General features: G+C 38.7%; 1 protein-coding gene across 1 annotated transcript in view; it reads right to left on the reverse strand.

Annotated features, from left to right (window-relative positions):
• The window catches only part of LOC122563694 (microtubule-actin cross-linking factor 1), a 536,485-nt gene that overhangs the window by 314,140 nt on the left and 196,887 nt on the right, over window positions 1-25,458 (reverse strand). The window contains 3 exon segments of the mRNA XM_087976866.1: window positions 12,644-12,736; window positions 14,975-15,052; window positions 21,042-21,134. Coding sequence (XP_087832992.1) covers window positions 12,644-12,736; window positions 14,975-15,052; window positions 21,042-21,134 — 264 coding nt within the window.

The following is a 25,458-nucleotide window of genomic DNA, read 5'->3' on the forward strand; positions in this document are numbered from 1 at the left end:
TCCTTTTCAGCTTCCTAATAAGACACATTCCCACTTTGGCTTATATCATCCGCAAATTTGGAAAAATTGCATTTGATGCCCCACTAGTCACAGCCTGCCAACACGAGAATGACCCATTTGTTTCTACTGTTTTCTGTCTGTTAGCCAACTAATCCATGCCAATACATTTTCTCCTTTCTCATGAGTTTTAATGTTTTTTTTAACAAATTAATTTGTGCCCCTGCAGGCTTCCTCAAACTGGCGTTCAACATGGTGAAGTACTTCAACAGCAAGGGGGTGGGGGGCGGAGGGCAATTGAAAGAGGACAATAGGAGGAATCAGTAGGCTGCTTTACTGTTGCTGTAACACCTCATGGGGCGCAGTCATTTGAGGATTGCCAAAGAACTTCATTCCACTATGCATCACTATGCTGTTTTTGTCCTGATGGTGAGACAGGGACCAAGGATGATGATGTCTGTAACATTGGCTGTAATGTGCGACTCAGAATAGCAACACGGGCTTTTGATTGACTCATCTATGGGAGATGTCTCCCAATTTTGCACTAGCCCCCAAGCAAGGAAGACTTTGCATGGTCACATGTTGCTCATTGCTGTTGCCCTGGTCAAAGCCAAATAGTCTGAATGGGTTTACTCCTTGAGACTTTTCTATAGCAGTTTGGTACCAACTAGCTTTCTTGCTAGGGCATTTCAATTGGACTGTCATAAGTCAACCACATTGCTGTAAGTCTGGAGTCATGTGTAGGCCACAACAGGTTACGAATGTGGGAGTTCTCTCAAAAACAATTCATCCACGTATGTTAACAATCATCAAGTGGAGATGTCTTTGCTGGGTCAGGCATGTTTATAGGGTGAATGGTGATCACATGCTTAATGATTTCCTATTTGGCAAGGATTCGGACAATTGCTAGAACACAAAGTTCCACTTCAAGGCTGCTTGCAAGTGTAACAAAGATGCTAAACATGAATTTTCACATCTGGAAGACACTAGTTAACCCTGAAAATAGTGACATCATCTAGGAGTTGGTACACTCCAGTAATGATCAGCAGCTGGTAACATGGCACCAACATGGAATACAGCCCCCAAAGACTTTGATAACTACTTCACAAGTGGTACCTGTGACAGGACCAATCTCATGGATGGACGCCAACTATCAGCATATTAGTTAACTCAACTCAATAAATCTGATTCGCTGCTTGTCTATCATCTTACCCAGACAGGACCTTTAAGGGAAGCAGTGTTCCACAATGGAATGCTTTATACAGATTATAGAGGCATTTAATTTGTTTTGAATTTTGATACATATAAAACTATGTTTAACTGAGAGAGAATGGAATGTTAATTATACTATGGTATTTAACAATATGCAGATGATGGGCATTAACCAGAAATTCATTTATGCCAATCAAAAAGGTACAGACAAATGTAATTCTTGGGATAAGTATATCTCTGTAATGTGCACGTCTCTAAATAAATGCTGATGACATGCCTAAAGATTGGCTTCAGTTATACTAATCTCTGTAGACTTGTAGCTCTAAGTGATGTGTAGAACTGGAGTCAGTGACCCATCATAAACTCACTAGACTGAATTGAAACTTGCTGTTTCAATAAGACCTTTTTAATATTGCAAAAGGCAAAGAAACACTGGGAGGCATGTTTTCCTTGCTGTTGTGGTTACAAATATCAGAAAAAGTATAGTAGGCAAAAGTGAGGACTGCAGATGCTGAAAACCAGAGTTTAGATCAGAGTGGTGCTGGAAAAGCACAGCAGGTCAGGCAGCATCCAAGGAGCAGGAAAATAGGCAAAAGCCCTTCATCAGGAATAGAGGCAGGAAACCTCCAGGGTGGAGAGATAAAGGGGGGTGGAGGGGGGTGCATGTTGTTCAAAACACAGCTTACACTTACAAGTTTCTGACTTGAATGTCAACCTGTAAAAACCAATCATAATTCATTGAACTTAAAAACTTCAAGAAAGTCACACCCAGACTGGGAATACAAGTGGTACAGAAAACTAGAGTTCCCAACAAATTAACATTGATGAACTCAAAAGACATTAATCACGAACCAAGAGAATGATAATATATTCAATCTTACATCAGTTGTTTTCCACAAAATACTGGCCACATTTTTATCCCTTCATTTTCTTCCCATTTTTCTTCTCTTTTTATAGTTATGACCTACATGGATGTGATTTAATTGGGTGATACAAGTCTTCTGTATTTTTCCCCAGGTGCTTCCTCTGCTGGACTGCATCCAATTCACAGAAAGGACACTTGTAGCACTTTGGCTGAATGCAAAGCACTTTAATTTATAACCTCATGCCAATATGATAAATTTACCAATCTAAAACTGATAAAGTACTTAGCAATTTATAAATCACACTATGCAAATAAAATAAACATGCTGGGTAGATGAGTAAAAACAAAAACAGGTTTATTGTAAACTCCAACATTAGGTGACACAGAAGCACGTATTCTGTCACAACCCAATGTCAGGGAGATAGAAGAATATGACACTGCCAGAAGCATGAATAATGAGATAGGGGTGCACTGAGTAGGTATCGCCTGGAATGGGTGGTAATCCAACATCAGATAAAGACTTATTCTGATCCAGCTACAAAATTTGGTTATTGTCTCTTATCATGTTTTGTGGAACTTTGACACGTGCAATTTGGTTTAAGTGTTTGCTTACAAAACAATAACTGCACTTCAAAAGTAATTCATTGATTGTGGAGTACTTGGTGGCATTCTGAGGGTGTGAAAGAGACTATACAATTCCTTTTACTCATTCGCTGCCCCTCCACCCAAGTACATTTCATTCATTAGCAAAATGTTCAAGAGATCATAATTTAAATTCATAACAGATGATCATATAGAGGCAGTGGCATCATGTATACATGATGTCAGTGATTTAGAAACATCTGACTTCCAAACTTTTGTACTTACGGATCCGACCTATGAAGATTCACTCGTACTTATATTGATATTTGAAACTGTACTGTATTTGGTTTCAACTTGTGTATAAATTTACTTTCTGGTCAGTTTTGAAATATTCAGGTCAATTAATCTTTGATCAAAATAAACATACTAATATGCAGTATATTGTAACTTTTTCAAACTAAAAAAGTTTCAAACTACTAAATTTTCTTGTTGTTATGGCAAATAAGATTCTGCAAATTTAAGGATGTTTAATAGTTAAAAATACTACACTGGATGGCTGCAGAGTTGGACACTCCAGCTGGAGCTCGTCCAATCTGCCCATTCTTTTTTTCTTCGCTCTTTTCTTCCCTTCTCTAGACCTCTTACTACCCAGCCTGACTTCCACAACCAGTCATCCGGCACAGAGCATGGCAGGAGTACGAACAGCAGGCCAGTGCAGAAGCAGGATTGCAACTCGCGGTCAGACCGAATAGAGCCCTCCTGTCCTGATCTGCTGCAGACAGCCCTTGGAGAGAGAGAGCGAGAGCGAGAGCAAGCGTAAGCGTTGTTTATCTTTTTAACTTTGTTTCTTTCTTATTGACATATGGGTATACTATGTATAGCTGTAATGTAACTTACAGGGTGGCATGGTGGTTCAGTGGTTAGCACTGCTGCCTCACAGCACCAGGGACCCGGGTTCGATTCTATCCTCAGGCGACTGTCTGTGTGGTGTTAACTCATTCTCCCCAGGTTTCCTCCAGGTCCTCCGGTTTCCTCCCACAGATGCAGGTGAGGTTAGGTGAATTGGATATGGTAAATCGCACAGTGCTCAGAGATGTGTAGATTAGGTGCATTATTCAAGCAAAATGTAGACTAAGAAGGTTGGGGAATGAGTTGGTGTGTGTTACTCTGCAGAGGATGTTGGGCCAAAACAGCCTGTTTCCACACTGTAGGGATTCTATGATTTTTTTTTTATCTTCACTGCTCTATTCTGTAATTAAGGATTGCACCTAGGTACACTGTACCTACGATGCTGCCACCTGTTGTTGACATTGTTATTCTGTAACTTATTGCACAAATATACTTTATTCATAAAAAGAAATCTTTGTGTACATGTACAGTTAATGAAGCGGTTCAGATCTATACTCCCCTTTCTTACAGAGAAAGAATTAAGCCTTGACACTCACTATTCTCTATATTTACAATCAACTTCTTGGCATTTAGCTGAGACGTCAGCAGGCCTAATTACGGAAACAACCCCCGATATTCTTTAGCAGAAGGACCTTTCACAGTGGTATTTCTTCACTGCACCTTAACGGCAGCTGCCCCAAGCTTTAGTGCGTTCCTTTGAACGTGCCAGTCTGCACCACTCACTTGGGGTCAACTCCCTCAACTGGAAGACTAGCAAGTTTTGGGCAAACCAAAACTTGATCTTTCACCGAGTTGACGGTCCTCCAGGTGCAATTGATGTTCATCTTGGTGTCCCCCGGGGAACAGACTGTACAGCATGGAGTCCCGCATCACGGAGCTGCTCGGGACAAACCTCAACAAACACCGCTGTATTTCTCTCCAGACTTCCTTTGCATAGGCACATTCAAGAAGGTAGGCAAAAGTGAGGACTGCAGATGCTGGAAAAGCACAGGTCAGGCAGCAGAGGAGCTTTTCCAGCACATTCTAGAAGGTGGTGTGTGACAGTCTATCCCCTCCACAGCTCCTTTTGAGGGCAGCATGCAGTGGCGGAGAGTGTGCAGGTGTGCATAAAGGATCTCACAGGCAGAGCCCTTCTCACCACCAGCCAAGTGATGCCCTGGCATTTGGTTGAAAGTTCTGGCAATGAGGTATTCTGCCAAATGACTGACAGTTGTCCAGGGAACCGCTTGACAGGATCCACCCTCTCCATTTCCCAAAGGGTCTCATGCATGTTACACGCTGACCACTTCCTGATGGATTTGTGGTCAAAAAAGTGTTTTCCTTCACACATTTCTCCACGAAGGGGAGAGGTTGAACAGGCTGGGGTGTTTTCCCTGGAGCGTCGGAGGCTGAGGGGTGACCTTATAGAGGTTTACAAAATTATGAGGGGCATGGATAGGATAAATAGACAAAGTCTTTTCCCTGGGGTTGGGGAGTCCATAATTAGAGGGCATAGGTTTAGGGCGAGGTGGGAAAGATATAAAAGAGACCTAAGGGGCAACTTTTTCACGCAGAGGGTGGTACGTGTATGGAATGAGTGCCAGAGGATGTGGTGGAGGCTGGTACAATTGCAACATTTAAGAGGCATTTGGATACATATATGAATAGGAAGGGTTTGGAGGGATATGGGCCGGGTGCTGGCAGGTGGGACTAGATTGGGTTGGGATATCTGGTCGGTATGGACGCGTTGGACCGAAGGGTCTGTTTCCATGCTGTGCATCTCTATGACTCTGACTATATGGACAGTCCAACTATGTGGAGCATCTAACTTGAAGTTGCACCTAGGTACTTTTGTATTGGTGCTGTAAGTGGCAACTTATAAACTTTTCACTGTACTCCTTTAAGTACATGTGACAATAAAGTTAATCAGTTCAAAAGGAAAAGCAAGAGAACAGACATTTCTATGTCTAATTATGTAGGATTATGTCTGTGCTGAAATAAGGGAAGTGAAATATCTCAAGCTGAAATAAATTCCCACAGGCAACTATTCTAGAGATAATCTCCTTGGGCTTAACTCCACAAAGGTAACATCAGTGATATCTGGAATTCTCTGCAAACTCTAGATTACTCTGGAATTTGTACCGGAACAACCTAATATTTTTCAATAAGTATTCTACTGCTTCTGAATCTCTCCCCATATTATCCTGCTGTCCCATGCATCAAAAAGGGCAGGTTGCTTTACCAAAGCCACTCCTTAGTTAGCACTTGATATTGGCTTTACTTGCAAATCCTATATTTCACATTCTTCTTTTAGTACTAATCATAATGAGAGGTTAGCACATGGGAAAACATGGCCACACCCAGAACAGTTTGAAACAATAATGCTTTACTCTTCTAATTATGAGCATTTATAAATTGGTAATTATTAGGTGGAGGTCATTTACTTGTTTTTTGTTTCACTGAAAAGCTGCCAAGTAGACATACAATTTCCAAAAGGAAATACTAATGAACTTCAATAGTACATTTTCTAACACCTGGAGTAGCTTGGTATCGCTGTCCAGCTGTCTTTAGATTATCTCAAGGGCAACAATAAATATCAGACAACTCTGATGAAAGGTCCAACCCATGGGGTTAATCTACTTCCTTTTTTCAGGTGCTAACTGATATGATCTTAATATAGTACAAATCTCAGCTTTCAGTTATTTTTACAGTGGCAAAATTGATTTTGAAATTAAGTCATAGTAATCGGAGAGCTTTATCTGTGTACACCTGTACTAAATGAAAGATACTGGAAACAGACCAAGTTTTGGTCAACTTTGCATTGTGAAGGCTAGGTTTGGGAGCACTGAGATTGCATCTAATCAGCTACTGCCTTCAAGCAATAATAAATATTTCATTCCTGATCTTTCACAATTAATTGTTTCACCATTCTCAATTGAGCTCCCAATGTTGTAATTATTTGAAACATCATAACCACAAAAATTCAAGCTCTACAACATAAAAACAATGTATTTAAAAAATTGTGAAGCTGTCTCAGCTCCCAAATCCATCAAGCTGATAACTTACACAATACGTAAGGTTTATGACAATGAGCATTGATAACATTTAATATTTATTAATATTTAGTAACATTTCATTCTTCGAATAGTCAACACCCATCAATGAGTCACTTCCAGCGAGACACCTTCATAGCAAATTCAAGTTTCACAATACACAATTCAGATACCTATCATATTCATGAAACTATTGTACCTCATCACTGCTTACATTACACAACACATTAAAACAAAGATGTGTCATTGAAGGATGAAGCTGACAAAATAATTGATATGTTCATGAGTATAGCTACCCAAATAAAAGTTTTAAACCTATTGTCCGAAACAGCATTTTGCACGCTCACCATCATATACCAACTAATAAAAATATCACAAACACTAAATAACATAATGGAAGAATAATATACTTCAAAAAGAGAATGCATTTCTCATTTCCATCTTTAGTATAAAAAGCAAAATTTTGTTTGCTGATCATTTCCAAATTTTGGTTCAATTTTACAAGCTATGGGGCTAGATTTCCCATTGAGTAGCAGTCTCACACAGTTGAGTCCTCCTTTTTCATGAAAAAAGGAAGCACTACAACTCAGAAGGGAAATACCCTCTGAAATGCAGTACACCAATTTGACAGTTCTTTCATACTGCAGAACAGAGAGTTAGAGGAAGGAAATACAGTTTAATACAGAGGTGGGGAGGGCTTGGTCCACTTGAAGGTGGGGATGAGTGGAGGAGTCAGAGGGATGAGATATCGAAGGTGGGGTTAGAGAGATTATGTCCAGGTCCTGGAGAGGTGTCAGCTCAAGATCTGGGATGCAAGTGGTCGAGGTGAGGTGTAGTTATGGCAAGTGAGGCATGGGGGTATTGCTCAGTGGTACAGCATTTGGCTAGAGATCAAGAGTTCAAATCTGGATAGGGGTAGCATGGTGGCTCAATGGTTAGCACTGCTGTCTCACAGAGCCAGGGACCCAGGTTCAATTCCAACCTCTGGCAACTGTCTGCTCGGAATCTGCACATCCTCCCAGAGTCTGCATGGGTTTCCTCTGGGTGCTCCAGTTTCCTCCCACAATCCAAAGATGTGCAGGTTAGGTGAATTGGCAATACTAAATTGCCCAGTGTTCAGGGACATGTAGGTTAGGTATATTAGGCAGGGGGAAAATATAGGATAATAGGGTAGGGAAAGGCATCTGGGGGGGTTAATCTTTGGAGGGTCAGTGTGGACTTGTTGGGCCAAAGGGCCTGTTTCCACACTGGAGGGATTCTATGATTCTATGTAGGGACTCTATGAGGCAAGCATAGTGTCTGTTGAACAGCCAGTCAGGAGGTAGAAGTTGTATTTAATTGTCTATCTATTCCTGATAACATCAGATTTTCCGATTTAAAATTTCAACTGTAGAGGGTTCCAAGTGAAGAACTGCTCAGTGGAATCTTCAATTTTCCGAGCAATTCTTTCAAAGTCTGCCACAAGTCCGCATGTGCAATTCCCATCTACACTGGAATAGCAAATCTCTGGTGAGCAGACAATCCTGGTCTGTATGAGAAGTTATGATAAATGAGAGCAATATACAAAGTACATCATTATGGCAGATGTGCAACATTTGCAGTAGAAATATTATTACACATTCAATGGGAATTAATTTTGGGTTTCATTATCTAGAACAGTATTATTCACATTTGCTAGTTTATAATTTAAACTGTAAATTCCGACTTTACCTTATTCGGCCAAGTATCAACCCAATTTTTCCCCAAGTTGCACTTTTTCCAAAGAAGCTCTCTGTGCCATCATTCATGGAGAATGACAACTTTCAGTTTCTTATTTACAGGTTTACACAAAGACAACTCTAGGCAATTTCAGTGAAATACAATATTAAATCTTGAATTTCTCTAACAATTTGAGATAAATACTAATCATTGCTCAGGTGCTAGCTTGTCTGCGAAATACCAGGACATGTGCCGAGGTAAATGTATATCCAGTTCCCCTCCCCCAGTCAACTTTAAAAGGTTTCAACTATGGAGGCATGTGAACTACCGCAATATGCATTAATATCATCCACCAACACATAACAGTTGCCAGCAGCATGAAGTTTGCAGCCCTAAAGAATGCAACCCTGAAACTGATATGCACCTTTTAGTCTGACTGTGCCGACACAGCGAACACACACACTTGTAAAATAAAATTGATATTATCTCCAAGGTAAAATACAATTCAATTACACATGAACACCACTGTGCAAATTACCCTGCTATTGCAGTCCAGGAAATCAACAGATCCATTTTGCAAGTTAAAATATTGAAGTAAATTACCTACCATGACCTGCCAAACACTGGGCAATTGTAGATGAATTCAAATCACATTTTAAATACAGTACCAACTATCAGAAGGCAATGTCATTTTTCAAAAGAATTTGAATTAATCAACACCAATTCTTAGATACAACTTTAATCTACACAGACTTCCTACTTTTGATGCAATGACCTGCCTTAGTTTTAATGCTGATGATTTACTCCAAAATAGGTACTGACATCTATAGAAGAGAAATTCTTGTGCTGAAAGTTCTTTAAATCTGAATTTAAAAATAACACCTATAAAAACCATCCAGACAGAATTTGGTCATAAAAATACTGAACATGTTCCAATAATTGGCAATAAACAGTGAACCAGAGCAACATTGACAAAAGTACTGGAAGTGGCACAAATGCATTTGCATTACATGCAAAACTTTTAGGAAACAGAAGACTATTTAGAATATTTAATTTTTGGACCACTGATACATTTACATTTTAAAAAACAAAAATTGCATAACTAAAGAATATTCTAAATTATATCAGTGGAGAAAATTTATTGCTGCAATGCCATTCATGCTGCCCTCATCTTTCCCACAAATTCTTCCAATCAGGTTCCCAAAACGTGCAATATTGAAGCCAACCAGAAGAAAAAACATGTAATTACATTCAATATGACTGGTGTGTTATCTTTTCTACCATCCCTGAAACCTTTAAAGCTATAAATCACGCCATGATTCTCTAATGCCTCTTCTCCAATATACAGAACAATGAGATGGACCTCATTTGGCTCCAGTTGGCCTATTTTCCACCTCCTATTTACAACATCCAATATGTGAACGACATCAAATTTCCCCCATCTAAACATCAGGAAGACTAAAACCACGATTTCTCTAACACCCAGAATTGCCAATGACCTTGTCATTAATTCCATCTCTTCTCTGCCACTATCACATGCTAAACAGAACTGTTCTCAAATTTTGCCTCCCTCATTCATCACTAATTTCAATCAGAAAGACTAACTACTTCCATTGATCTCACGTTTTCACTTCTCCTTCAATCCATCTGTCACTGAAACCTTGTTCATCTCTTTGCAACCTCCTAACTGAATTATTCTTGTGTCTTCTCTCCAGCACTTAAAAATGGTGATTCAGCATTCCCAGTTCTGAGTTATTGATCTGAAACATTAACTGTTTCTCTCTCCAGATGCTGCTCAGTCTGAAGTTCTTTTTATATTTCAATTTTCCAACATCCACAGCATTTTACTCTTGCATCTAATGTCTTCCACTTTGCACTCTCGCCCTCCATCCAATGCAAGTTATCCAAAAGTGCACCTGTACCGTTATCCACAACAAACAACCATCATGACCTCTCCGATATACAACACCTCCACAGTCCTCTAACACAATATATTTAAAACATTTGTCTTGTGCACAAATCCCTCCATTGCCTCACCCTGTTGTAACCCTTCCAGCTCTCGAAAGCCATAAAAAACCTGCTTTCCAGATTCTTGTGCAGTTCTTGCCCTCTTTTCCATGCCATTGGTGGCCATACATTCGATGTTTTATGTGCATATCCTAGAACTAACTTCCTGTATTTTACTAATTAAAGCACAGTTCTTGAACCATGTCATAGAGTCATAGAGATGTACAGCACAGAAACAAACCCTTCGGTCCAACTCGTCCATGCCAATCAGATACCCCAACCCAATCTAGACCCATCTGCCAGTACCCAGCCCATATCCCTCCAAACCCTTCCTATTCATGTCCCCATCCAGATGCCTTTTAAAAATTGCAAACGTACTCGCCTCCACCACTTCCTCTGGCAGCTCATTCTATACACGTACCACCCACTGCATGAAAACGTTGCCCTTTGGGTCTCTTTTATATCTTTCCCCTCTCACCCTAAACCTAGGCCCTCCAGTTCTGGACTCCCCGACCGCAGGGGAAAGACTTTGTCTATTTGCCCTATTCATGCCCCTCATGATTTTATAAACCTCTATAAGGTCACCCCTCAGCCTCTGACGCTCGAGGGAAAACAGCCCACAGCCTATTCAACCTCTCCCTGTAGCTCAAATCCTCCAACTATGGCAACATCCTTGTAAATCTTTTCCAAACTCTTTCAAGGTGCACAACATTCTTCCAATGGGAAGGAGACCAGAATTGCACACAATATTTCAACAGTGGCCTAACCAATGTCCCGTACTCTATGTGTTTGATCACTTTGGCTAATCTATGTCTCTCTGGCCAAGCACCTGTTTCTGACAATTTCACAAAGCTCCTTCGGATGTGTTTGTACCTAATATTCGAAATACAGGTAGTTCTTCTATAAACACCATAGTTGCATTCCAGTGAAACCTTTCTTAATAGAAATAATGGGGCCTATGGAAAAAAAAGTGAGGTTGGGGCAGACCAACAAAAAAAAACACTGACGATCGCTCAAATAATCATCCAAACGTCTAACGCAAACTATAGCACAGTCTGAATGAAGGCTGAAATCATTAACAAAAGTAAATTTAACAGTACATTTTTAAAAATCTAAGAAAGTTGCTGTCTGCACAGTACCTCTCAGAAAGCTGTTCTGTCAGTAGCTGACATCAGCGCATGTGCAGAATGGCACAAAGACCAGTGTTGACACCCCGCATGCACAGAACAGCAGACATCAGTACATGTGCAGAACAGCACACAGACCAGCACCAATATCACAAATGCGCGAATATCGGTGCATACACAGAACAGTAAGAACATCGGCGCATGCACAAAATGGCATGGAGATTTCAGCACGCAGAACAAAGCACACAAACCAATCCCCACTAGAATCAGGCTATTGCCAGAGGTAAGCATTCTCCAAAATACCATTCCCTAATTCTTCAGCAACGTTATAGCCAAATCACACTGCTGAAACATGCGTTACCCCAGAAATACCTGCAGTAAATCCCACAGATTGAAAATGTCTGGTAATTCAACAAATTTAGTAATGTCACAGAACATTTATGCTCTGCCTGCAAAAGTGACCCTGAGCTTCCAGTTGCCTGCCACTTTAACATACCACCCTGCTCCCTGGCCAACATCGGTACCTCAGGTTTGCTGCATTGCTCCAGCAAAGCTCAGTGCAAGCTGGAAGAACAACACTTCACATTCTGCTTGTGGACCCTGCAGCCCTCCAGGCTCTATATAGAGTTCAATAATTTCAGAGTCTGGTCTCCCCCATGTCCTAGTTCCCTACCACACAGACCAGGTCTTGTTATCACAGTCTGCTACTAACATCTATGCACCCTCCCAGCCAGATTATTACTGACCCCTTTCATCTGTCCAGTTATTCTTCTCTCTCTTTGGACTCTATCTCTCCATATTGTTTACTCCTTACCGTCTCCCCCACCCTATAATCTGCATATAAACCAACATTTTCTTAGCTATCATTAGTTCTGTGGAAGGGTCACTGGACTCAAATCATTAACTTTAATTTTTCTTCACATGTGCTGAGCTATTCCAGCAACTTCTCTTTTTGAATTTGGTGAAGTATTGTCCCAAATAGCTGAACCCACACATGCATGCTTATCTATGGGTTAGCCAAGAGCTTTCACAACAAACAGGTACTGAAAAATACATTGCAACAAACATTTTGCACTTTTGGAATTTACAAATGCTTAAGTTTGTAGCTGGCTTACTTCAATTAATTTTAGGAGTAGCCTTATTGCTGAAATGTTTCACTCATGAAATTTCATACATTTACAATTTAGAAATACCTTAGATACAAAAATCCTTACCTGAAAATGGAGAATTATGGTCCATATTAAACCAAGTGTTAATTTCGGATTTCCATCAGTAATGTCATCATTTCTAATATTTACTAATTTCACCTAAAACAACAAAAACACAGACAGTTTCTTCAGTATAGTAGAAAGGCTCAGCTTTGTCTACTGCATATTTGAGAAATAAGAACATTCCATTTTATACTTCAGTTAATCTAATAAATCTCAGAGATGAAGTGTTCTAGAGAAAAAAAGCTCTTTTGACCTATACCAAAATATCAAAACTTTGGTGAATAAATTGAAAAGCAAGTATCCCTGTAATTGGAACATTAGAAATAACTGGTCGATTATTTGCAAAATAACACCAAAACTTTCCTGAATTGGTTTTGGAACTTAAAAATTCCCTTCAAGATCAACAAGTCTGATAATTGATTCTTCCAATTGTTAAGTGGAGTTAAGTGGAAATGGTAGTACTAAAGTCACAATGGACATCGTTATGTGGAATTATTGAATTTTTATTACACAAAGCATTGAGGACAAACTGTTTATTCCCAGCATCGAACAATGACAAGAATACCAATTCAAGGAGAAAATTTATATTTATACTGCAAGACAGAAGAGTACTGATTACAGTTAACTGATAGATTAATTCTCCATGGCAACACCTCTACCAATCAATGCTGAGTGATACATAAAGGTCAGGCTTAGTCAGTGCAGTGAGAAATGATCCAGCATGTCGCTTGTCACCTATTCTGTTGGGTTGAAACAGATGCACTGTGTGTACACGATCCATCTGCAAATAACATGGTTCTGTATCTTAATATATGTAGCTTCCTGTAAACATGGCCAATGCGTTAAATAATTACTGTTGTGCTTGTCTTAACCAAACTCCTGGCCACCTAGATAGAACAATGTATTAACAAGCTATTTCAGCTGAAATTTATACATTATGCATATATGGAGGATTAGTTAGCTCGATTGGCTAGATAGCTAGTTTGTGATATAGAGTGAAGCCAACAGTATAGCTTCAATTACCAAACTGACTGAGGACATCATGAAGGTCCTGCCTTCTCAAACTTCCCCCTCACCTAAGGCATGGTGACACTCAGGTTAAACTCAGCACCAGTCACCTCCCACTAATGAGCGTGCAGATCTTTGGCTCTCTTGGTCTTTGGTGACTTTACCTTTATTGTTATGCAAATATAGAGCCGAAAAGGATGGGATTCCTCCTCCTATCTGATTACAATAATAAATTAACTTCCCTTTTAGTTCCATTTGTTGGAAATCCACTACATTTTAAGGAATTTTTGATCATTAATAATTGGAATTTGAAATGCTCTAGAAAAAAGTATGCTTTACTTTCTCTACTTTTCTTCAATGGTATGGTAATCAGCTAGCTGCATCCCTGTGACATATCAATTTAATGCAACTTGAGTGAGTTTCAGGCAACTAATTTGCTCGGGAGAAATTCACAAAGAGGAGGTTGGAAGAGCACAGCAAGCCAGGCAGCATCAGGTAGTGGAGAACTTCGACATTTGATTATAACTCTTCCTCAGGAAGCCATCCGGAAGAAGGATCATACCCAAAATGTCAGACTTCTCTACTTCCTGATGCTGCCTGGCTGGCTGTGCTCTTCCAGCCACCTGCTTGTCTACTTTGGATTCAGGCATCTGCAATTTGTGGGTCTCTGGGCAAAATTCACACCAAGCCCAAAATGATTACCAGATGCAGACTTTCTAGCAACACTAACTTAGCTGAGACATACCTAAGCACCTAACAATTTTAGCACCTTCTTAGTTTAAACAGATAATAAAATTCACTGATGCAATAGCCCATCAAGCCTACAGTGAATCTTGCATGGGATAATAAATTTATCTAATTACCATGACCCAGGTTAAAGTTCACATCTGTCAAAGTTACTTTAAAATCCAACTGCTAAAATAGAACAGCTGGAAGTAATGTGTAATACAATAAGTTATCTTTGCTTCATTATTGAAAATGTAAATAAAGCTGCATTTACTGCCTATTCCTAAATATCATTGGTGAGTCTCCTTCAACTTGTGTAGTGATGATGCTACCATATAATTTTATATAATTGCAGGACATTGACAGTGCATTTTTCTTTTGTCACTGGTTCAAAGTCAAGTTGGTATGCAAACAGAGGGAAACCGGAGGTGATGGTATATCAAACACTGCTTCCCCCTACACAGTAAACGTGGTAGAGCAAGTAAACATTATAGCTAATGAATGTACAAAATCAATTTCATGACTTGCTATGGTGGGATTTGAAATGTACAAAATCTAGATTGATAGTTCAATATCATCACAATGTATCCATGTACTCACCTGTCGTTGTTTTAGGTAGTCAAGTGCAATCTGTACATTCTGTAACCTGTGGAAACGCATGCGGCCTTTCTCACGAGGCTAGAAGAGAAAATTAGTATATTACAGAGTATTAACACAATTACAGAATGATATACAAAGCTGTAGATGTCATTCCATTCACATGTAACAGTATGTGTAACATGCAACAGAATAGTTAGTTTTCTAACAGCTGTCACATGTACAGAAGGCAGCAGGCAACATTCAAAATCAGTTAAAATATTAGTTATTTGTTCATGTGAAAATATTTCATCAACAAATTTAAGCTAAACAAACATTAAAGGGCAAGGGAAAGATGAACAATATAGTTCCTTTGTACAGCACACTCTACAGTTGATGTTTTAACTGTAATATGACCCAAAGCAGTTCTTCATTCTCTCTACATGCGAAACAGCCTCGCATTTAGTCAGTAACAGTCTGTTCATGGAGTCCACAGCGTCACTATTGCCACCCTTGGCATCCTCACCAGACAATTTCTTACTTATTCCTTCCCAAGGTGTTGTTTTTCTGGGCTTAAGCTATTAACCACCCTCCCATTTAACTCCCATTTAATCTCATGTCCTGCAAAACAATATGCTTGAGATAGTCAAATGTCCTAAACAATGTTGTGTCATTGACTTTACAAAGTATTCTGAAGTAAAAGTTGAGAAATATGTAATTATTTTTCAGTCCAAGTATCCAGCCAGTGAATTAATAAAGGCAAAATGGAGAAGATGCTGAAAATTTGTCAGGACTTTTCACAAAAGGTTTCAGTCCTGAAATGTAATTGTTTCTCTCTTTAAAAATGATGTCTTATCTGCTGAGTATTTCGAGCATTTTGAGAACAAAGGAAACCACTATCAATCAAAGCAAAAGAATAGCACTAGGGAGGAAATTTAAGGAAATATTGTTAGAATGGATGATACAAGTCATTGAAAAACACTCAATTTTCTGCCTGGAATACACCTCGAACAGATGCAGTGTAATGACATACTAAGAGTTTACCGTCACATGATTCATGACTTTATTTCATCAATGCCACCCACTCTCTTCGTTCATTTGGTTTGTCTTTCCAAAAAATTAAATATGTTGGGGTATTTTGTTTCTCCCATAAACATACAATAGAACATGTAGAAAATACAGGTTTTGTTAGAGATACAATAGTCTTCATGTAAACTTACTCATTGGATCACCCAAGTACCACTATACAGCAGCTAGTTCCATTACTGAAAGGATAGCAGAAAATTATTATTGTAATTCTTCACTTCAGCAGGTAAGAGGGAAGGTTTAAATGAGGAGAAATTTATTAATATAATGAGAAAGGTTTAAGCTCCCAAACAGCATAGCAATTGCATCATGATAGACAGGGTGTGGCTGGAAGGGACAGAAATATTAAGTGGTCATAGTGCAGTGAAAAATGTTAAATCAGGAAAAAGGCATTTTATCCAAATTCAAAATATTCTCAACAGTACAATTAACACAAATAGAAATAAATGAAGATGAATTATTAGTCATATTACAGGAAAGAGGTTTCAGTCGCCAAGGCTGGAACTCAATATTACAGGGTACTTAATATTTCGGGTAAGAACAAAACCAAATGAACGAAGAGTACGGATAGCCTTGATGATAGTGACGGAGATGAACATAGTAATGGACGAACATCTTAGCTGAACAGTGTCAGTATGGGACATTATGAAAGCAGCTTATAGCCTCCACTCTCCCTGCTAGGGGCTGTAGTTTTGGACAGAGTACTCTTCAAGAAACAATGAGAGTGTCTAAGGAAAACAATATGAATCACAGGAACTTTAAGCTTCATATCAATTAACAAATAACGGAATCATAATAGAGTTACTTTGGACATTGTGGTTGTACTGGCCTTTTACAAGAGCACCTTTATTAGTCCCATTCCTCTACTTTTTCCCCTTGGTGGTAATCAAATTGGCAGACAGTTTGGTAGAAAATCAGAATAGAAGGAACACAGAACTGATGAAAACTTATTGACATGACACACAAACACTGTCCCTCTCTCCACAGATGCTGAGTATTTTCCACTTTTACTTCACTTTTCCAGAATCAACAATATTTTATTCTGGACTGATGGACTTAAGATTAGAGAATGTTACAGACAAAGGATTTTAAAAGACTGGTATATTTTGGGACTGTTTTTAATTTAGCATAGAATGAAAGAGAAAGTCATCATGTGACCTATTTGGCATAATGCTGGCAACAATACTAAGGGAGGCCCAAGTCATTCAACTGAGAATAATGTAAAAGATATTCATATCTGTAGGCAATGGTGAAAACATATATGACAGCAGTGAATACTTAATCTCTAATCACATGAAGGTGTAAATGATGTCAGGCTGCAAAGAGAGTTATAAAAAACAAAAGTAGTGCAGATGGTGTAAATCAGAAAAAACAAATTACTGGAAAAGCTCAGCAGCTCTGGCAGCATCTGTGAAGAGAAAGCTGAGTTAACGTTTCAGGTCTTTTGATCTTTCCTCAGTTCTGATGTTAATTGATTTCTCAGACTTGCTGAGCTTTTCCAGCAATTTCCATTTTTGTAAACATACTTATACTTTAATTCGCTACTTAATTCCAATTGGGTCTAAGTTAGCATTTTTACATACATACAAGGCCCACATGATTCACATTGTCTCGGAGACTGGCTTCATGAGAGGACGTGTTTACAGAAAAACATTGTAAACTAAGAGGACAAGGTTATCTTAAAAATATCTTGAGTTTCATATCCTAGCCACTGTGCGAGGATCAGAGTCAGTGAGGGCAGATAGAGGCAACAAATCTGATTTCCCACAGGTGGGTGCTCACACTCAGATTGAAAACAACAAATTCCAATTCACAGTTTGAAATAGAATGAATATTTCCTACATAAACCTCACTGTAAAAGACAGCTCTGAGATTAAATGTTACTAGGGATGGAAAAGATAGGAAAAGTAAACTCTCAGGAGCTACAAATAACTGTGTTGGCTGTATTAGAATAGAAGGTATTTATAAATTATGGTGTAAAGTATAATGGTGGAGTAGCAGGTTTGATTGTGTTGAAAGTAAAGGAAAATGTTCTGTTGTGTAGTTTTCAGAAGTTGCCAAATGAAATGAGTTTAATCGGTGTTGCTTTTAGATTGTTATAGCACAAGTCTGAAATGAAATCTCATTGTGATATCTTTTCAGCTGAACACTGGATGACTGAATTTCCTTTTCAAACATACCAATCTCCAAGGAAATCATAAGTAAAACTGCAGCATTTGGCACATAAGGAAGGAAGGAAAGACAAAAGAGAAAAAGGGAAGAGAAGTTGCAACTGTGTCTGTTCTATTGAACAGACATTAAAATTTAAACAAGCCAGAAGTCAAATTTGAGAAAACCTGAACACACCTGATATAATCCCAGGATTTAGAAGGTTCCAATGTTCATGCTGAGCAAATTTAGAGTGAAACATCACACAAAAAATGTCTGCTTAATTCCAGATTCACTGCTGACCATTTTCCACTGGATTTGCTTCCACAGTAAACATCTCCTAATCTGCTTAACAACTAGTGATATTCACGGTTGCTAAAACTTCCAAAACATTAGGCTAGCATTCAGTAGCTGATCTCTTCCCATCACAGCCTGTTATACAATTCAAATTTCATACCCCAGACAGCTACTACAATGTATGATGATAATATTGCCACACAAAGCAATTCAATCAAACCTCAGTTGTTTAAGCAGCTATAACGGGAAAAGAAGAGTGTCAGCCAGCAGGTTCAGACAATCAAAAGGTATTTGGCCAACACAAATACTGCAAGCCCAACCAGGATGAAGTCGTCAGGACTAGTTCAATGCTGAGGGGGAAAAGACACTTTCTTTTTCCATTAAATGCTGGATTGATAAAATAACTGTATGGACAGCAGGAATTATAAAGCAATTCAGCTGGACGCCAGGAGCCTGGTCGGCCAAAACTTCCAATGCCAGTAGAAGTGTGTTATCTTTCCATAATGTAGTAATATTCTGCAGGCGGCTTCATTATCTGCAAGATCCACACTATGAGGAATAGTCCAGCTAATTATTTTTTCAAAAGAAAACCTATTAGCCTGAATTGGTCATCTTTGGCAGTTTACATGTGAACATATGCTGGAGAACAATTCACATAACAGCAAAATAAATTACATATTACAAATCACACCAGAAACATTGGCTGCACGCTCCATCACCAATTTATTCCTGAAAAATTAAAGTATTTATTTTCATGAACTAGCAAGTATCTAGGGGTGATCAATCCTCAAGGTGAGCAGTGTTAGTTCACGTCTCACAGCAAATACTATAAACATTATCTTGGTTAATTTATTAGGATAAAAGAAAACTACTGCTACAATCTCAGGCAGCAAGCAAACACAAACATTTTCTTCATTGCTCCTTTCATTGCAACAGTGAAAGCACCCAATTAAAATATACTGACATATCATGTCTTCCATGCGTGGTCTGGGTTTCAGCAAATATGCTGGAAAGAATGCAATCAGGAACTGTATTTTTAAAGAAAGTACTGACAATAAAATGTGCAGCTTTACATCAGATTTTCAGGACAGGAAATTGTTTTAAACAGTGAGTATACAAATACATCAGTTTTGTACCCTATTCCATCCACTAACTCATGGATAGAATTTCTGTACAGGATGCCAAAATTAACTCAAACAAATACCAAAACCTTTATTGCTTAGTTTGGAAATACTTAAAATAATCACCAACATGAACGAATTAAACATTAAACAAGTTAACCCAAAATGCTCAGATCACAATAAATGAAACAAAACAAAAGATTAGAATTTGCGTTGTGTTATTTTTGTTCATTCTAATGCCACAAGCAAGATACTGAATCAATGTTGAGATAATCCACTGAGTATACATCTAGAGCACTGACAACAATTTCAGTCCCCTTAAGAAAATAAATTATTTTATTGGAAGCAGTTCACAGAAGATTCATTAGGAAGATCTCCAGTATGGAGGGATTGTCTTATGAGTAAAGGCTAAACAGGTTTGGATTCTACTCAGTGGAATTTGAAAGAATGAGGGGTGATTTCATTGTTAAACACCTTTAGAATCTGCTATGTTTCAAAGTGCTGAGACGATGGTTCCCCTCATGGGAGGCTCTAGCACAGAGGGCAAGATTCAGAATTAAGGGATGCCAATTTAAGTCTGCGATGAGGAGGAATTTCCTCTGAGGGTTGAGTGTCTTTGGAACTCCATGCCACAGAGTTGTGGGGATACAGCCCTTGTGCATATTTAAGGCCAAGGTAGAAAATTCCCCTACTAAACAAGAATCTAAGGGTTAAGGGAAAAGGGTGCCGGAGCTCCCATTCTGAGCTCTTATCAATGCCACATACGATACAACATTTTGTATCCAGTCTTATCCCCATTGGCCAGCTGCACAAACTTTGAATTCTTTCTAAATTTACTGAAGGCTTTTAAAAGGGCATCTTGATCTTTATGGTTGGAAGATAAAGCACAACATGGCATTATGTTTGTACAACACACAATAATAGCCTCCAAGCATCACATACAGAACTCTCGATACTTGTTATTTGGAATTTAGTCCAAGTGCAAAAGTTCTTGTAGCTTTGTCATTAGTGAGTCTGAATACTTATGCAATAGATTGGATTCAAATCCCTCAGATTACATTCCAAAATGGCTATTCTCCAGAATGAAGTTCTGCCTTAAGATAATTAATGTCATTTCTGCAGGAAAAACGGCATATGCAACAAATTCTTCAAAAAAGCATGCCTTTAATCTATAGCTCAAATGATGCTGTTATTCCAGTTCCTGTAAGAGGCACTGGCGAAGAGAAGAAAAGAATTGGGGCAAAAGGTAAAATGTTAAAATAAAAAGGGAACAAGGCATTTAAGATGCTGGGCACTGGCGTAAAACATCTATTTCAATAAATAACCAGATCATAAATAAAATTCATATAATTTGAGGTACTCTCTGAATTAATAACAGTGTGGATTATCTAGCAGTGATACAGTAACTATCATACTGCTTTTTCAGGGGTGGCACCTACCCCCTCATCATTCCCCTCTTCCGGACTCTGTTCAGAAACACAGGATGGTAGTTTCATCAAGCGCAAGTTCTTCAGCACAGACTGTTCTTTTTGCTATCCAGCATTAGACAAACAGACAATGGCAGAACCAAAGCAGAGCGAATTTGAGGTGGGGGGAGGGGATGAGAGAAAAGCAGAAATTGCACACAAAGGCTTTGAATTAACTTGTCTAAGTAGAGCCTATTACTAGATAAATAAAACATCCAAGCACATTTTCTTCTCAACAGTCTCTTACTACTTAAACTATAAAATGTACAAACTTCCAAATGATGAATAACAACTGATTTGTTTTATTGGGCCCCTCATTAAAATCTAATTCTTTAAGGGCAGTGAGGATTCAGCTATTGCTACTTTTGGATTAGATCCTGAACCACATTAGTTTTAGGTTGGCACAGGATTGATGAAACCATGATATTATTTTTCTGAGGAGGTTACTTTTCCTTTACCAGAAGTTCTCCTAGCTGTACTCAGCACTTGAGAAATATTGGACAGAAATAGCCTCAGAAATGCGTGCCATGTACCAATATGCTATTCTGGTATTTTAAAATCCATTGTTTTTGTTAAATCACATTCACAGAATTTCAGGATCCTTTTAATTAAACGAGCTCCCTTGTACCATGACATTGACAGTATGTTTACAGCTTTGATGACAGAAAAAGCAGAAAATAAAACGAGGAAAAAAAGGAAAGAAAAAGAAAAACAAAAAGAGTAAAAAAAAGGGGAAAATCCTATTTGTACAGAGCCTTTCACAACTCCAGGTCATCCCAAAACATTGCAGAGTTAATGAAAATCAATATATTTGATAAAAAATGCATATCAACTTATAAACTTTAGAAAGTCAGGAAGGTATATTGTGAAGAGGACATCAGGAGGATGCAGAAGAATATAGACAGGTTGAAAGAGTGGGCCAAAATCTGAGCAAATGGAGTATAATGTAGGAAGATGCAAAGTAATTCACTTTGACAGGAAGAAGAAAGAAAGCAGAGCATGATGGCTCAGTGGTCAGCACTGCTACCTCACAGCACGAGGGACTCAGGTTCGATTCCAGTCTCAGGCGACTGTCTGTGTGGAGTTTGCACATTCTCCCCATGTTTGCGTGGGTTTTCTCTGGGTGCTCCGGTTTCCTCCCAAAGATGTGCAGGTGAGGTGAACTGGCCGTGCTAAATTGCCCGAAGTGTTCAGGGATGTGTAGATTAGGGGCATTGGTAAAATATACGATAGGGGAATGGGTCTGGGTGGGTTACTCTCCAGAGGGTCGGTGTGGACTTGTTGGGCCGAAGGGTCTGTTTCCATACTGTAGGGATTCTATATCTATATCTAAAACAGAGAATGACTGCAGAGTTTCCACATGCAGAAAGTTCTAGATATTCTGGTGGATGAGTCAAAGTATGCAAGTATAGCATATAATCAGGAAGTCTAACTAGAATGCTATGTTTTATCAGAAGAATTTAACATAAAATGCAATGCAGGGCATTGGAGAGACGACACCTCAAATACTGTATGCATTTTGGATCTCCTTATTCAAGGAAGGATGTACATGTTTTAAAAGCAATTCAGAAGTGGTTTATTAGATTGATCTTGAGGATTTGTTTCCACTAGAGTTAAGGAGTTTGAGAGAGTTTGGGTTAACCCAATTGCAGAATCTTGAACAAACTGGACAAGAAAAGTATGTTTCTTCTTGTGGGTGGATCCAGAACTGGTGGCACTGCTTTAAAATGAGGACTTTTAGGTCAGGTATCAGAAGAATGTTCTTCTCTCAGAGTTGTGACACTTTGGAATATTCTGCCTCAGAAGAAGGTGCTAAGACTGAGGTAGATTGTAAGGTTATCATTGGGATGGAATTCAAAGCAAACATAATAGAACGACAGGAAGGGTGTGGGGCGGAGTGGTCCACTTTTGCTCGTAACTTATTTTAATTTTATAATCATACACGGAAATTGTAATACAAAAGTATTTGCTTGTGAGTATAATACTGCTTTTTCAAACGAGACAAACAGAGGCTGGCTTCTCAGGAGTGGAATGTAAAAACTCTAACATGAAGCACAGCAGGAAAATAATCCTCCTGGTCAACATTCATGTCTCCAAATTAACAAAATCATAGGGAATATTCTTCCCCAACCCTAAAATGACATGAGTAATGATGAGAATGACAGGAGAATCATATAAGATGGCCTAGGAGGAAATTCCCAATGTTAGGAAACTAGGTGACTCTTTCTGACATCAAAATCAGCTTGGTAACCTGGTAACTCAACTTACTGTGTGCTCCTCTGGCCTTCTATCAGTCACCATTATTGCAGGTTGCACTCCATTGCCAGCAATTACAAGCAACTCCTCCCCCCAACCATCCACCTAAAACAGTAAGCCAGTTTCCTCGGCCCCACATATCTTGGGCTATGGTCAAGAATCATGCAGAACAGTTGTGTTCAAACTCTTGACAGGATGCATGGCTGGGCTTCAAAGATGGTGCTGGCATCAGGAATCCCAGAAGGTCATGGTGGTAGCCAGTACTCTGTTGTGGCAAATGGGTGCATTGATAATGAATTGAGTTTGGGAAGACAGCATGAGAAAACTCAGTAGGACTCTTGGAAACAAACTTGCCATGAAACTTGCCAAAACTGACACTTCACTGGTTTCTAGTAGAATTCAGCCCAAAGGTTGCCTAGTCATTTACACCACTTCTGAGATCCACATGTGCAAAAACTAGTTACTGCATTTTTCAAAATGGCATTACAGACTGCACTGCAGAAATACTTCACTGCCAATGAAGCATAATGGGATAACTTAAGGTTGTGAAAGGCATTCTTTATGTGTAGGCTTTATGTTGCATAATACACGTAACAGACAATATAGGATGTTATTGAATACCAGATTCAAACCTAGCCTATTTGGAGAAAGCACCATTATCCAGTTGAATAGTTTTTCCAGAAATTCTTCCAAGAGAAGCTGCAAATTTAATGGTGTTATCATGGTTTTTTGGAAAACCACAGTGCAGTAGACTTCATTCAAGGGTCTTCAAGTAGGGAACAATCCAGATTGAAGTACTAGAAGCACAAGTCATATTTGTCTGTTGACGTTTATCATATTGAAAACTGAATTTGTCAGTCAATAGTTTACATTTAGAAAATACACTGCATTCCTATGCCAGATACTAACACTCGAGAAATATATTACAGTACATCCACTCAAGAACTACATACAAGTATTTATAAAAAAGAGAATGGAAGGGATTTTAGCAAAGCACAATTTAAAAATATGTTTGGCAGTTCATACAATCTCAAATGATATTACACTTAATCATTCAGGCAGAAGTCACATGACACCAGGTTATAGTCCAATAGGTCTATTTGAAATCACAAGCTTTCAGAGTGCTGCTCCTTCGTCAAGTGAAGTGACTTCACTCTAAAAGCTTGTAATTTCAAATAGACCTATTGGACTATAACCTGGCATTGTGCAATTTCTGACTTTGTCCAACCCAGTCCAAAACCAGCATCTCCATACCATAGTTAACCATTTAGAGGAAACCTATCTTTTGTTCTCGCCTAGATTGAATGAGCATATTCACTAGAAACATACTCTGGCTTATGGAGTTAAAGTAGAACATTATTCCTTTGTCTTAAGGAGGCTGAAATGCAAATTGAAGAGGATTCAATGCATAAAAAAGGCTGCTAACAGAGAAGCTATTTTGTATAGTCAGGGAAATACAGAACAATAGTTATAATCTTAAAATTAGAGCTAGGTTACACAAATGCAATTATCAAGCATTCCTTCCATTCAAATAGCAGTGGAACCTGTTAATTTTTCTCTCTAAAATGGTGGTAATGTTGGGGAGATTCAAATTTTCACCATCAAGGTCAATAGTTTCTTATTGAGAAAGGGTGATCAATGGATATGATTGAAAATTAGGACGTGAGGTTCAGGTCAGATACAATTAAACTTAAAGGATGGAATATACTAGAGAGGCTGGATAGTTAACTAATTTCTATTTAATAAAAGGATCTAATTCAGGATCACAAATGCACCTATTTTAAGCAATTACTTTACCATATTTCCACTTATGTTCTCTGCCCATCAACGCAGTACTGATTCATGCCCACTAGATGTCAATAATGTATCACAAATTAAATTCTGTGCAAGGAGCATTTGAAATTGAAGTCACAAAATGAGTAACCTTCCACTTTATGCAATATTGTTGGGAAGAAAATACTCAGCACAAGCTGATTTAGGTTAAAAAATAAACAAACACATAAGCAGGGGTCCCTTACTACTATAGTTCAGAGCCTAAAACCAGCTGAAACCAGAATGGAAAGTCAGGAATTTATTAAAGTAAAACAAAGTGCTTTTGCAAAGACATTTAGATACCTAATCTCTATTTAAAATA

The sequence above is a fragment of the Chiloscyllium plagiosum genome, unplaced genomic scaffold (genome assembly GCF_037043375.1).
Source record: "Chiloscyllium plagiosum isolate Xiang-an unplaced genomic scaffold, Cpla_swu_hap1 HiC_scaffold_30, whole genome shotgun sequence".
Taxonomy (NCBI): Eukaryota; Metazoa; Chordata; class Chondrichthyes; order Orectolobiformes; family Hemiscylliidae; genus Chiloscyllium; species Chiloscyllium plagiosum.